The sequence below is a fragment of the Pyxicephalus adspersus genome, chromosome 5 (assembly GCF_032062135.1).
Source record: "Pyxicephalus adspersus chromosome 5, UCB_Pads_2.0, whole genome shotgun sequence".
Lineage (NCBI taxonomy): Eukaryota > Metazoa > Chordata > Amphibia > Anura > Pyxicephalidae > Pyxicephalus > Pyxicephalus adspersus.
The window spans coordinates 89,077,419-89,092,393 of NC_092862.1; the positions used below are offsets into that span (position 1 = coordinate 89,077,419).

The 14,975-nt window shown below is 39.6% G+C and overlaps 1 protein-coding gene across 4 annotated transcripts in view; it reads left to right on the plus strand.

Moving 5' to 3' along the window:
• ADCY1 (adenylate cyclase 1) overlaps positions 1-14,975 on the plus strand; it is a 496,503-nt gene that overhangs the window by 176,986 nt on the left and 304,542 nt on the right. For all 4 annotated transcript variants that reach the window (XM_072412078.1, XM_072412075.1, XM_072412077.1 and 1 more), the window contains 3 exons: positions 4,921-5,079; positions 8,332-8,473; positions 10,185-10,340. In XM_072412078.1, coding sequence (XP_072268179.1) covers positions 4,921-5,079; positions 8,332-8,473; positions 10,185-10,340 — 457 coding nt within the window. The remainder of the gene's footprint in view (positions 1-4,920; positions 5,080-8,331; positions 8,474-10,184; positions 10,341-14,975) is intronic.

Here is a 14,975-nt window from a genome sequence, read left to right on the forward strand (position 1 = left end):
AATATATATATATATTATTTTACTTGTTTGTTTTAAACCTTTTTACACATTTTGTAATTAAAAAGGTGTTACTAACACATTGGACTCTTTGTTTAAAAAAACAGGGAATCTGACATTCACTCAAACATTCCCTGGTGGGAATCTTCCAGGTCCCGTTATTTTAATGGCAGTACTTGATTCCCACAACGGAATGTTTGAGGGATTGTCAGATTCCCTTTTTTATAATCTGCTACACTTTTGCATAATTCAACCACATAATATGCACTGAAATTACATATGTTTTGCAGAAAATGCGACATTATGATAATTCTGTGCCATTTCTATAAGAGATGTGGAACTTTACTGATGCAACGGACACAAATTGATCAATATCACAAAAAAAAAGTAGTAAATTTGCATATTTTTACTGGCACCTAGAACATGTTCAGTGAAAGAGACAAAAATTTTCCCCTTACATTTTTCAACACTTACAGTATTTGTACTTAGATGGAGAGAACAAGTCTGGAAGGATGTGTATGAGTTAGAAAGAGAGTTTAGTCTTGGTGCAGAAAAAATGTGCTTACTGTATTTTTTCATTTCATTTCAATAAGTTAGAGATCAATGTTTCCCAGAGGGTGATGAAAAATATTAGAACATCCCAAAAAGCCATAACTTTTTTAGATTTGGGATATGAGAAACCTGCTATATAAGAAGATTGTTCTATGAAAGTATAAGTGGCAAAAGGCAACAATCATACCATTTACAATAATAAAATCATCTGCATCTAGTCATAGTCTCATGGTAATGAATCATAGTATGCACTCTTCTAACAAAAGACAGGGTTGCTTTATTAAACTGCCATTATTTTCAGTTAAATGCCTGTATGGCTAGTTACTGTTCATAGTTTGAATCTTGCATGTAACAGCAAAAAATGTAACATGAAAAGAAACCTGTACAATTTCATGCTATATGTCCTGATGATGTAGCATGTATTTACACTTGTTCCTTGGTGGCGGCAGACTTACCTCTTGGACTGAGTGGTGTGTGTAGGAATGCCATTTAGTTTTGGAGTTCTTTGAGCCAAGGTTGCATAATGTTGTGGTAATAGGTTGGACATTGGGAGACACACAATGAATGACCCTTCAGTACTTCAGTGCAGAAGGAGGGTGGTGGAGAAATTTCTGACCGAATGATAACCTTCCTTTGGTTGAGGATAGCTACTACCAGTGCGTGAGAGCCTTTTAGAGAGAAAGTTGTGCCGGCATTTGAAACTGCCAAAGAAGTGATGGCTGTACTGAGAGTATTCAGGGCCCTTTCAGAATAGATGGTAGCACTGACCGTTTCTTGGTAGTAGTGGCTTTATTTATGTTTATTAACAGGGCCCTGTAGAAGAGTCATCGCTGAGATGGTCCTCCTTAACCAAGTTAAATTCAACCCACGTACACCTGATCACATCAGGATATTTTTTGTTTTGCATCTCATTAATGCTCCCCTGAACAATGTGTGTCAGGAAAAGAGACATGGCCCCTGATTCATCATTGAAATCTGCGATCGCTGGATGCGCGATAATACGCGCGACCCGCGATCGCGGATTACCGCGGTCCGGGACTCGAGTGCGCGTGTCCACTCGCATCCTGAATGCCGGCCGGATTCCTTTTTTTTTTAGGGCTATGGGTAATGTGTGTGCCATTAGAAAGAATGATTTTTTAGGGGAACAGTGACTTTTAATACACGCTCGCCAGTGTAAAGCTGCCGGATAAGCGCGGCTCCGGCCGCGATCTTTTTCAGTTGCTGAATAGCGCGACGGCGTACGATTCCGGATCGCGAATACGAATGCGCGACCGATAATCCGATTCTGCTTGATGAATCAGGGGCAATATATGTTAAAATGTTTACTCGTCTTTGAGTATTCCTGATAAATCGTACTCAATTCATGCACCATTTTATGGTCTGAACTTATTATTAGCCAGATGATGTAATATTGTTATGATGTAGAATGTCATAAGACATAAAGAGGGAAGGATTTTAAAAATACTCACCTAGCACCACCCTGGGTGTTTGGATGTGCTACAGAACCCCAAAAAATCCTGCTAGCACCCCTACAAAAGCTGCTTCTTTTAGGCAGTTAGCAGGAAAAGTATCTATAACCATACCAGCTTTTCAAGCAAAGGGTGCTACAACCATCCCCCATTTCTCAGTTGCTTGTACCCAGTGCCAATTGTTGGTTTAATAGGTTAAAGGCTTGGAACAAGAGGAAATACTGAGTGGAGCAGACTTCCTAGATTAGTTTGTCAGAATGCTCCCAGTGGGGAAGATGAAGGAAAGGAAAGATTTAATAAACTAAGGGAAAATAACACCTGGATTATCACACCTAATTTCAATTAGGTATTTGCAACAAAAAGCATGTCACATCTTGACTCTGCAACACATACTACTAGCCTATGCATCGTTTGTAACATACTACTTATATACTGCATTACTGACTACTGGCCCCTGTATTCTGCATTAAACTTTACTGAACCCTGGACTCTGCATTACATACCACTTACCTTTGCACTCTCTGTGATATACTAATGACGTTTAAACTCTATGTTAGTGCATTTCTAACTACTGACCCCTGAACTCTATGTTATATACTATGTTGCTGACTAACCACTCCTGCACCCTAAGTGAGTTACTACTCAAGGCTATCATCTGGGTAATTTTGTATAAAAAATAATCGTGTGTAATGTAATGTGTAATGTATGTTTCAGTTTTTTTCAAACAAATCCTTGTTCTGTGGTGTCTGTGGGACTTACACTTCGGTACAAGAACTGTGGCATATGCATGCAATGTATACAGTGAGTTGGTTTAGCCTACCACCATGGGTGACCAAACACGCAATCACTGTTGCATCTGTATCATAACTGTCCTCAGGGCACACAGTACCTCAGGTGTTTTATTTTATCGCTTCTCGGGCGTTTGGCTAAGATCAAGTGTAGTACCTAATCCTTCCAGTGTGCAGGGGAGGAACGGCGCTGTATTCCTGGCAAGAATACAGTGGACTAGTACGCCTGCTAAGATGGACTGCTAGATGGTGATGCTCTGTAGGGGGCAGTCCTTTGCTAATTCCTCTGGTTATCCCTCGACCAGAGAAAGGCATGGGGCCTGCCCTGATAGGGAGCTCCAAGATAGTGGTCTGTCCCACTGGATGGAGCGGGAAACCCTTAGTCTGGCTATCAGGTCTTGAGAGCGGGTTGAATCTCGCTTAATGTCGTCCCCCTGGAGTGGCGAACCAGTGGTACCTTAAAATCACTTTGAATGTAGTGAACCCACTGTTGATTTAATGTACAGGCACGTCACATGCTGATTTAGCACTCACTTTCATTCTGCATTAGCTGTGGCTAGTACAGATAGGCAATTTTTTATCCTTGCCCAGTGTGTTATGCACTGAGCACTTTTTCTTTACATATTTTTCTGTTGTCACTGTCACTGGTGTGGTATTTGTGTGCCACTTTTAATGGAGGGTGCTATTCCCCTATGGGCTAGCCCCAACGTCTTGGGGAGTACTTTGGCCTTATGGTCAGATACTCTCCCTTACTGGGAGTCTCTCTTCGGGAGAGCTCCCAGCCTAGTATCTGTTGGGACTGCCTAGTCCTATAGAGAAAAGGACCCCGTCTGACTTCGGTCAGTAGGGCTAGTAGATCCACTTCAGCTTCGCTGGGTGGCCTTAGTACCCAGACCCCGTCAGAAGCCTTGCTCCGGGGGGTCTGGGGAAATTGGGTGGAGGGATCACAATTGTACCCCAGTGCACGTTTTTGGTGTGGTGTTTTCGCACTTACACTTTTTTTGATGAGCACAAGGTTTTTGTGGTAGTAGTAGTACGAGTATTAAGTTCCACCACTAGGGAAATAAACATATCCCAGATATAAAACCCTATAAGACATAGTTGGTCCAGAGGAAGGCAAAAAAAAAACACTGGTACAATTTGCTTCAACAGGGGAAAAAATTCCTTCCTGACTCCATGAGGCAAAATTTGCAAACATAGGACAGCCAGGATAGGATCAAAAGATCTATGTCTCTCCACTCTCCAACCAGAATCCTTCTGGTTCTAGATAGGTAACTCTCTCCCCCCTCAACGGACATTCTAATCTGAAATTGAAGTTGCACTCTGCTTTTCTTCTTCAGTCAGCTTCATTGAAAGCTAATAAATAAGTAGAGGTTTCAGGGTAAATTATTTCACAGCAGAGCATATTTGCCCCCCAAACACATTTTAGAGAAGCTGTTCATAGTGGTGCTGTGCAATGGGTAAAACACATCAGGGGAAAAGTTTTGTCAGTTGTGAGAGCTTCTAACATCAAACATCTGGATGGAAGATGTCTGGTGCTGCCTCGGTACTCATTTAGCCTTACTCCCCAAGTAAAAATTACTTATCCCTACCTTCTTCCAAAACAAAAAGTTCTCCCAGCTCCCCATCTGTAGTCTATTCTAATGGATTGTTCTGCAGAGCCCCAGTTAACACAGCAGCTTTGCATGGACTAAAACATACCAGAAATAGAAGGGCCCGGCCAAGAGAAGGCATAGGAGGGCTGAAGGGGAATTTGCTGGTGTTCAAGCCCCACCTAGTACCCTCTTGGTGCTGCCCCTGTCTACACTAAAAGTAAAATTAGGTTTTTAGCTGCAGCAAGCATGTTACCAGTATTAGACTCCAGACTTGGTTTAGTTTACTACTGCAGCTAGCTTAGCTCAATTTTAGCACGCAGCACAACAGACCTGGCTTGTTACTGTAGCAAGCTTGCAGGAATTCATTGGGAGCTTAACAGACTCTTTATTCAAGTTAATTACATATTAACTACACCCTGGTGTGTAGGTAGTTGAGTCATTATTCTGTTCTTTAAAATTATTTTTGTTATAATATTCATTTTATTGTGTTGAACACAGCTTAAATGTCTTTGATTTTAGATCTGTTGCAGAGGCAACTGAAGTAGATCTCAACATGAGAGTTGGACTGCATACTGGTCGTGTTCTTTGTGGTGTCCTGGGTCTTCGCAAATGGCAGTATGATGTCTGGTCTAACGATGTTACACTGGCCAATGTAATGGAAGCTGGAGGATTGCCTGGGTATGTTTATTGTATTTGTTTCTTTTCCATTCATATATACCATATACGAATATGAGCTCATCCTGATAAAAACCAAGGTACCTACTTACCAGAAAATAAGGGAAAGTAAATTGACTTGAGTATAGGGCCTAGCTGAAACTGAATTTAGCTATGCAAGTCCATGCAATGAACAATGAAAATGTATGAAACACATTAAAGCATTCTTCTGGTTTCAGAGTCTTCGGAAATAATAATTTATTGGTTTGGGATAACTCCTGTGCACACACAAGAGCTACACACCCCTAGTACAAAATTGTACATTGAGCTGCATATACAAAAGTTCACTGATGTTTAGGCAAGTAGAAGATCATTTACTAAAAGCAAAATATGAAACATTTTAAACCCACATTTCTATTATAAATTGAATAAATAAATAAATAAACATTTAATAAAATTGTATAGATGAAACAAAAAAACATCTATAAAACAGTGCATACCCTTATTAATAGGTTTCCTCTAAATTCTTTAAAAGCATGAAACTGCTGACCTTTCTTGGTGAACAAGGGATCAGCCATCACTTAAGCAATGGGAAAAAATCAAGGAAGTTTTTCCTTCTCATTAGATATAAAACCTTTTCATATGGAAACAAAGAGGTTTTGCTTAACATTCAATCTAGAACAAGCCTATAATAGAGATAGAGAATTTTTTTTAAATCTTACTAGATGCTGGAATTCCCTCTTCACTGAAATAGCACCGCTACTACAATTCCCTGTAAAAATAAAACAATCCAATGCGGGGCTAAATCCTATGATTTGCTGGAACTCCCTCTTCACTGAAATAGCACCGCTACTACAATTCCCTGCGTCTATAAAACAGTCCAATGTGGGGCTTAATGTTATGAGTGGCTGGAACTCCCTCTTCAATGAAATAGCACCGCTACTACAATTCCCTGCGTCTATAAAACAGTCCAATGTGGGGCTTAATGTTTTGAGTGTCTGGAACTACCTCTTTACTGAAATAGCACCGCTACTACAATTCCCTGCGTTTATAAAACAGGCCAATGCGGGGCCACGCATAGGCAGAAAGGCCTCTGGTCTATAGACGCGAGGGATCCCGGGAATTGTAGTAGTGGCGCTATTTCAAAACAGCAGCGGGCCAGCTGCAATTCATATTTAAGATTCCTTTGGGGGCCAAAAAAAGGACGTTGCGGGCCAGATTTTTAAACTGCTTTAAAATAATACAAAACTTAAAACAATAGCCTGAATCCCCTCTCTTTTCTCCTTCTAACCTGTTTCTCATCAGTAAATAGAGTTAGATAACATAATTGCAGTTCTTTACACATGTTTATAAAGTTTCCAAACCCACCTATAGTATAGGACGTGTAGTATGCACTGTGTTGATAGTCTTGTAACCTTCCAAATCTCAAAAGATAAATGTTTTGAGCAGTAAGGACAGGGGTAGTCAATTTTCTAAATAAAGAAGGACTAGAGTGCAGCCCCTGATTTGTTCAATGAGGTGGTGCACAAAAAAAGCACTGACAAGTCCTTTACAACCATATCCTCACCTACATTAATCACTACTCACTGGACCGCATCAAGAGAGTAGTGATTATTGATTCATACTCTGAATGGTCTAAGGTTATTAATGGTGTACGCCAGGGTTGTTGGGACCTTTCCTGTTTACCATCTTCAAAAAAATATAGAGTTTGTTATTAAAAGTACCATTTCTGTGTTTGCAGATGACACATGACTATGTAATGTAATTAAATCCATACAGTATGTCTATAATCTACAAGCAGTGTCACACTTACCTCTTCCTCAGTTAAACACAGACACCTCTCTCCTGCGCATGCGGGCAGTTCTGACTCTGGGCATGCCTCTGTTTCAAAGCTGTATCAATTCCGTCCAATCTGCTGGCCAATCAAATAATTGTCTCCTAACCATCTCTGCACCAATTCACAAAAAGCATGTTATGAAATTGGAGAGAGAGCAGAGAAGGGCAACTAAACCAATTAAAGGAATACCAGAACTTAGCTATGAGGAGAGATTAGCTGAACTGAATATATTCTCCCTTCAGAAGAGACTTTTAAGGGTGGGATATGTTCACCCTATATAAATATATATAAGTGGTCCATAAAGAGAAATCACTTTTCAATTGTTCAGTTTAGGGCATTATAAAGGACTTTTCGTCTGGAGGAAAATAAATTTAATCACCAGGTAAGGAGGGGATTCTTCACAGTAAGGTCTGTGAAAATGTGGAATAGGCTCCCTCAGGAAGTAGTTTAAGAAAGTACTATGGGCTGCTTAAGGAAAAAGCTGAATGATTTTCTAGAAGCCAAAAATATAGGACTAGATACAAAACTACAGAGACTATTGATTTAGTGAACATCGGATTACCTCTAAGGATCAGAAAGGAATTTTTTCCCCGGTTGGAGCAAATTTGCCTTCTTCTGGATCAACTGTTTATAGGGTTTTTATCTGGGATATGTTTATTTCCCTAGTGATTGAACTTAATGAATGTATGTCTTTTTTTCAACCTAACTATGTTACTATGAAACAATGCCGCATGACCTCAACCCCTCTAAAATCACACACAGTGCAGCTCCCTCACTTTCGTACACACATACAATTCAGCTCCCTGAACCCCCACACATGCATACAATGCTACCCCTTGACATCCACACACATACAAGGCAGCTCCTTGATAGCACACAATGCTGTTTCTCCTCAGTAACTCTCACATGCACAAGATTCCTTTGCAGGGATACTTCTTGTTCCTGCCCAGCACATGCCCATGCCCACTTGTGGCCTGTTTCTGCCAGTGGACATTACCAATGCAGGTGTTGTGGCTTGCACCTCAGTGCTTGAGGTAGCCAGCACAGCCAACGATACCTCAGGGGGCATGCAGGGTACTAACAGCTGCATATTGGGACCTAAAGAGCTGGGGAATGTTTGTCTAGTCTTTGGAGTTCTCTGTAGTAATGGATTTTCAGTAGTATTCTGGGCAAGCAAGGGAGCAATGTCACAAAGATTAGAGTGAGTCTGTCCTCTTCTGAAAGTGTGTGACCTCAGTATTAAGCTCATAGTTTTGGTAGGTTTCTTATGTCACATAGTTTTGGTGAATCTAAGGGTTATTTACAATGATTGAATGGTCATATTAATGTGCATAGTGAGCATTACAGTAGTTTGCAATATCCCAGTAAACAATGATAAAATGTTTGTTCAACATACAGCTAGCCATCTGTCATGTCCTGTTTTCTTATTGTTTTTCTAGGAAGGTTCATATAACAAAGACCACCCTAGAGTGCCTAAATGGGGATTACGAAGTTGAACCAGGTTATGGTCATGAAAGAAACACTTTCTTGAAGAAGCATAACATAGAAACATTTTTCATTGTGCCATCCCATAGAAGGAAGGTATGTTTTGCAATAGAACAATTTACTAATTTGGAATGGATTTCTTAAAAATCATTTGCTTATAGCTGGCCAATTTTTCAATCCGGAAACAGACTATCTTCTCCAGTATAGTGAGCTGTAATAAATCAGGGCCAAAGTTTAGTGATTGCATAATCGTTCAGTACTGTAAAAGCACGTTTTTATTTTTGTTTTGTTTAAATTAATTTAAAAAATGTTGCTATATTCACCACTTGGAATCAACAAGCAGCTAGCTTCAAACATAGTATGCTGGAATAACAAAGCATAATAGGATATATTCAGAAGAGAAAATCAAACCTCCTGCATTCTCTATTAAACCATTTGGCTTGCAGGGGGTTCTTCCAGAAAACCAAGTGCTTTTATTACATTTTAATTTTAAATAGATTTTATCTTTTATGAAAATCAAAAAAGTGACATTATACATAATTTGTAAATTACATTCGTCACAGAATACAAAAGCTCTCTGTAAGAAATTTAATTATCTACCTGTATTACTGCCCTGGCCACTTACATTCACTTTTTTAATACCTAAAGTGGCTAAAGTATTTTCAGCATGCAAAACAACTCTGTAGGTATTGAATTCTACATCACTACAAAAAAGTCGAGGGCCAGTTCATGCAATCACAGCTTGCATTGGTACACCAGACATTTATTTTGAGGAATATTTTAAGATCCTGTAGCAACGGTATCTCTTCATTAAAGTGAAGATCAGTGGCATGGAAGGCAAGATATCAATTCTTTTTACAAGGAGGACTTTTTTTTTTTTACCTTTTATCCAGTTTTAGATCAGTACAGTAAATTTTATATAAAGGTTGCACGAACCTAAATCCTTATAGATATCAGAAGCATGATTTCCCTTGTACATCACTCTAATCAAGCTCTACTGCATAGTTACCAGTGACACATTCCTGAGAGGAGGAAGAAATTATTGTGTTTTTACATTTAAATTGCAGATTGGTGTTCTAGAACAGCCCTTATTGGAGTGAGAACTTTTTGAATTCATCAGTTCGTTATTTTTACAATCTACTAGAATTTATTAAAAATTAATAGCAAGCACAGCTTCCTGATATTTAAATTAGCTTCCAAACCACATGTCTATGTTACTAATTGGGAAATAGAATTACAGAACAAACTTGACTCTGAACTGTGGCAATCAATATGGGACTACACAGCTCCCTCCAACAGCACTGGCATTGAGGCAAATTATAAATTGCTGATGTTGAGGTACATGGTCCCCTCTCTTACTTTTTTCCACACCTTCTCTCGTGGTGTCTCTGTTTTTGTAAGAATATATTTACTGAAGAACTAAGAAATGTCCTCTATGCCTTATGCTACAAACATCGGTACTGTAGACATTAATTGGATTGGATGTCTGAGGGTCTTTTCCCTCTCTTTCCTCTCTTTTCCCTCTTTTCCCTCTCTTTCTGTTTTGTTCCCTCTTCTATTTTTATTTTTTTGTTTTTTTTTTCCTTTTTGTATTATTTACGTTGCATATGTACTAAAGTACCTTTGTCTGGAATGTTAAAAACTTTTTGAAAAATTTATAGAAATAAATTGAAACGGAAAAAATAATAGCAAACATTCACATAAACAATAAAATAATTGTGACACTACTCTTATCTTTATTGCATCATACTGATTAAAGTATATATGTATGGTATTGTTTACTCTTTTTTTGTCTCATTTTTGCTAGATATTTCCAGGACTGATTTTGTCTGACATTAAGCCTGCCAAAAGGATGAAATTCAAAACCGTCTGCTATCTTTTAGTTCAACTCATGCATTGTCGTAAAATGTTTAAAGCAGAAATCCCATTTTCAAATGTAATGACTTGTGAAGATGACGATAAGGTAACATAACCATTTGTATTTCTATATAGATGTATGTGATACATAGAATAGAACAGAAACAGACTGCTGGTGTTCACACAAAACTAGCCTTTTTTCGTCTCAGTAATAGTATTTGAGAGGTCCATTTGTTTGCTGTACAACCTATAGTCAATTGTGGGTATACCGATGCGTATAGTTTTCTGTTTATAAAATGCAGATTTTCTAGTATGTTTATTTTAGCTTTTTTTCATTTTGATTTAAATTGATGGACTAACTGAATAACTTATAAAATTATGTAACATACAACATGTGACATCCACTGTCTGGACCAGTGACCCTCCACAGGTTGCTAGGGGTTCATTAAGGGTGTGATTGTTCCCACTGACCAGCAATGTAAGGGTGACATTTTTCCTAATGACCACCATGCTGTGAACAGTGGATATAGTTACAGGGGTTCCTTAAAGTCATTTCAAGTGTCCCTCCATGTTCAAAAGGTAAAGAAAAACTGGTCAAGCCCATGCACTGGGGCTATCACATAGACAATGATTATGTCAGACTTTTTGGGCCACTTTCACACATGAAGTTAAAAACCACGCAATAAGCCACTTCCAGGTGCATAGCAAACTGATGCTATGTACCCAAAAGAAGACCCTGAAGTTAATGTATCTGCATTATGGCCCTGATTTATTAAAGCTCTCCAAGGCTGGAGAGAATACACTTTGACCAGTGAAGCTGGGTGATCTAGCAAACCTGGAATGGATCTGGTCCAGGATTTAAAACATTTGCTAGCAAATAGTAAATGATTTTAGGAAATCCATACCAGGTTTTCTGGATTACCCAGCTTCACCGAAGAAAGTGTATTCTCTCCAGCCTTGAAGAGCTTTAATAAATCAGGGCCAATGTATCTGCATGCATTGTCCTTGCATTTGTGGTGTGGTTCCTCCAGCAACTCCATAGCAAGAAGTATTATGTCACTTCCAGAAAATGCACTGGAATCCCACCACAAACACAACTGCAAGCAAAAGCACACACAAAATGTAACAAGGCAGCAGTCAATGGGCAGCACAGTGGTTCAAAGGTTATCACTCTGGCCTTTGCAGCACTGGGTCCCAGGTTGCAGTCTCAGCCAGAACACTATATGCATGGAGTTTGCAGGTTCTCCCTATGTTTGCATGGGTTTCATAGGGGTGTAATATGTTGGTGTTGTATAAATCCAGTTTGATAATATTAGTCATTTATAGTGAAATCAATTCCTTCCGTGAATACCACTCCAGGTTTAAAGCATACAAGAAACCAAAACTCAGTTTTCATCTAGGCAAAGAGATGGTACTGGTCTTTTTTAATCATCACATCTTCAGATATTTTCCATGTTGTGCTTTTTACTTTTAGGAAACTTCCACTACATAAAGACAATATTCCTTAGGTATTGTTAGATAGGAATTGTAATTTTCTGGTCATGCTCTAGGTGGCAATACAATATCGTAAATTAATTCATAATGGTCAACTGTTGCATGTTATAACTGCATATATTGCCCATTTATGTCTTTTGTTGCAGCTCTCTTGCTTGTATGCTTATGTGTTTAATGTTTAACAAAAGAGGGAAGCTGAATTCCAGGAACAAACAAAAATGTGTATTTTCTCCAGGCTAATGTGCAGTCATTTATTTACAGTAGGTTAGACACATTTGGCCCTGATTTATTAAACCTCTCCAAGGCTGGAGAAAATACATTTTCATCAGTGAAGCTGATTAATCCAGCAAACCTAGAATGGATCTGGTCCAGGATTAAAAACATTTGCTACAAATTGCAAATGGTTTTAAGAGATCCATTACAGGTTTGCTGGATCACCCAGCTTCACTGATCAAAGTGTGTTCTCCCCAGCCATGTAAAGCTTTAATAAATCAGGGCCATTATCTCCGGTCCAAACTAGTAAACCCCTATTATGATTTAAAGAGAGGAAAAATAAGGACATATACTTTCGGCAAACAATTTACCAAGAAACTGTGTGTCCCTCTTATCTCAAGGGCATGGTATTTGAAATAAAACCTTTTTTAACAAGTAAGTCAGGGTCATCGCCATATATGTTAGGTGTCTGAAAATCATGTATACCAGTATATACATAAGTGTATGTACATATTACATTGCTAACATAGCTGCCAACATTTTCAAAAGCATTTTTGCAGTTGAGCTTTAGAATTTATTTCCACAATATAAACTGACCAGCAATTAAAAGATGCAACTTATTTTTGAAATGAATTATTAAAAAAAAAAAAATAATTAATTTAATAATTTAGCTACCTTTTGGTTTCAAACAGTTGATCAGCATTAAAACTGTGGACATTCCAAGCAACCTTTCCTACTGAATTTGTTTTTTTCCAATAAATAAATTATTACTAGACTATACAGAACTTCTGTATTTATGACAATTATCTGTAAAACACATCAGTTGAACAGGTCAAGTACACGTAAGCATATTTTAATCTTAGCTTGCAAGCACATTAAACAAATATTGAGCAAGGTTTACCACTCATTTAACATTCCTTTAAAACCTTTTAAATGCTGGTTTAATTTATACTAAGATATAGGCTCAGTTATCATTCGTACCACATCCCTATTGATTTATTTACAATTTTGTGATACATAAGTGGGACTTCTCAGGTATCCTACAAATATTTTATTTAATTGTGGTCCTGCCCAGTAATTAAGAAATAGTAGTATAAAGTTTTTGACTTGATTATTACAGTTATACAAACATATATACTAATGACTCCAGGGCCTTGTTCAGTATGATCAGTTTACCAATTTCCAAACAAACCAAAGGACTGTTGGGGTATATTCTGTTAGCAGCTCGAATTGCTGTAGCCAGAAATCTTCTACCATCAACATTAAAACATTGCATTCCAAGCTTAATTGGATTATGATCAATGATAAGGTAACATGCATTAAAGACAGTTCTAACACCTGGATTTCTCATTGCAACTCTAGACTTTTACTTGTGTATAAGCATTCCCCTTGCTCTCTAGTTTGTTTTCTAGTCTCTCACTTGTCCCCCCCAATGTATCGTCACCAAACTTGGAGAGCTTTAATAAATCAGGCCTTTTGCAGGCCCTGCAACACATAGTATTACCTCAATGATGACTCGAACTAGGCAGAATGTCTAATAACACAAAGTTTAGGAAAGTCAGTGTAATGCACCTGGGCACACAAACCACAGCCAACTCCAAATTTCCTTTTATCAAGTTTTATTATCATCATAAAACAAGACAAGGGTTATTTACAGATGTTAAGTCCGATTAGCCTAGTACAGGAGGGTAAGTCAAAGGCAGGTCAGGAACAATCCGAGGTCAGGGCAGGCAGCAGACAAGAGTGGTCACAAACAATCTGAGGTCAGGGCAGGCAGAGTTCAGGCAAGAGTCAGGTTTAGACTAGGTCGCTATGGGAATGACAAACTGGATTAACATAAACCAACCCAAAGGACGCACCCAAGCACACTGTGTTTACAGAGGCTTTTAGCGGGCAATGGTGTTCCCACAGCACCCCTGGGACGTGCCCTACTTTGTACCTCCACAGGAATGCTGGGAACAGGACTTTCAGTATTCATGTCCTTAGAGATGCAAGGGATGCCGCCTGGCCGAACAGTAGTTCAGCTAGGACGGATCCCTCCACCTGCAGAGAGAGACACGCTGCCTGCTGCAGCGGTGTCTCCCTCTGCGGCTGGGATCCCCAGGGATGCCGCAGGCTCGCAGGACGGGTAAGTTCCTTAGACTACCCCCCCCTTCAGGAGGGGCCTCAGGACCCTCATGTCGGGGTTTCTCTGGGTAATCACAGTGAAATTCCGACACAAGTTCTTCCACATGTACGCGGTGGGCCGGCATCCAGCATCTCTCCTCAGGTCCAAAACCTTTCCAATGAATGAGATATTGCAGAGAGTTACGCACCTTACGGAAGTCCAGGATCCTCTCAACTTCATATTCGGGTGCTTCCTGCACCTCCACTGGGGGAGGGGGATCTGAAAGGGGAGCAGAGTCGGCAGCAGATTTTAATAAAGAGACATGGAAGGTATCTACCCCTTTCAAAGAACTGGGAAGCTTGACTCTATAAGTCACTCTATTAATCTTTGCCGATATTGAGAACAGGCCAATAAATTTGGGTCTTAGTTTGGCTGAGGGTTGGTGGAGGGGAATATTGCGGGTAGACACCCAAACCAGATCTCCCGGTTGGAACTGGGGCTCAGGAGATCTATGGCCATCTGCAAACCTCTTCTGCTGGGCTACTGCCTCTCTAAGATTACTTTGGACCTGGTTCCAAACAGATCGGGAACGTTCTACCCAATCGTTAAGGACGGGAAGATCAGAGGGTGGACCTGATAGAGAGGACACTTTGGGACTCCGACCCCCGACACATATAAACAGAGAGATCCTGGTGGAGGAGTGCTCTGCCTTGGTTTATGCCACCTCCGCAAAGGGGAGAGAGCCCATCTCTCCTGGCAACCAGATACAAAGCTCCGGAGGTATTGTTACAATGATTGGTTGGTTTGTTCGCTCTGGCCATTCGTCTCGGGGTGGAACCCTGACGAAAAGGAAAGCTCGATGCCCGTTTGGGCACAGAACTCCCTCCAGAACCGAGACACAAACTGAACCCCACGGTCTGAAACAAT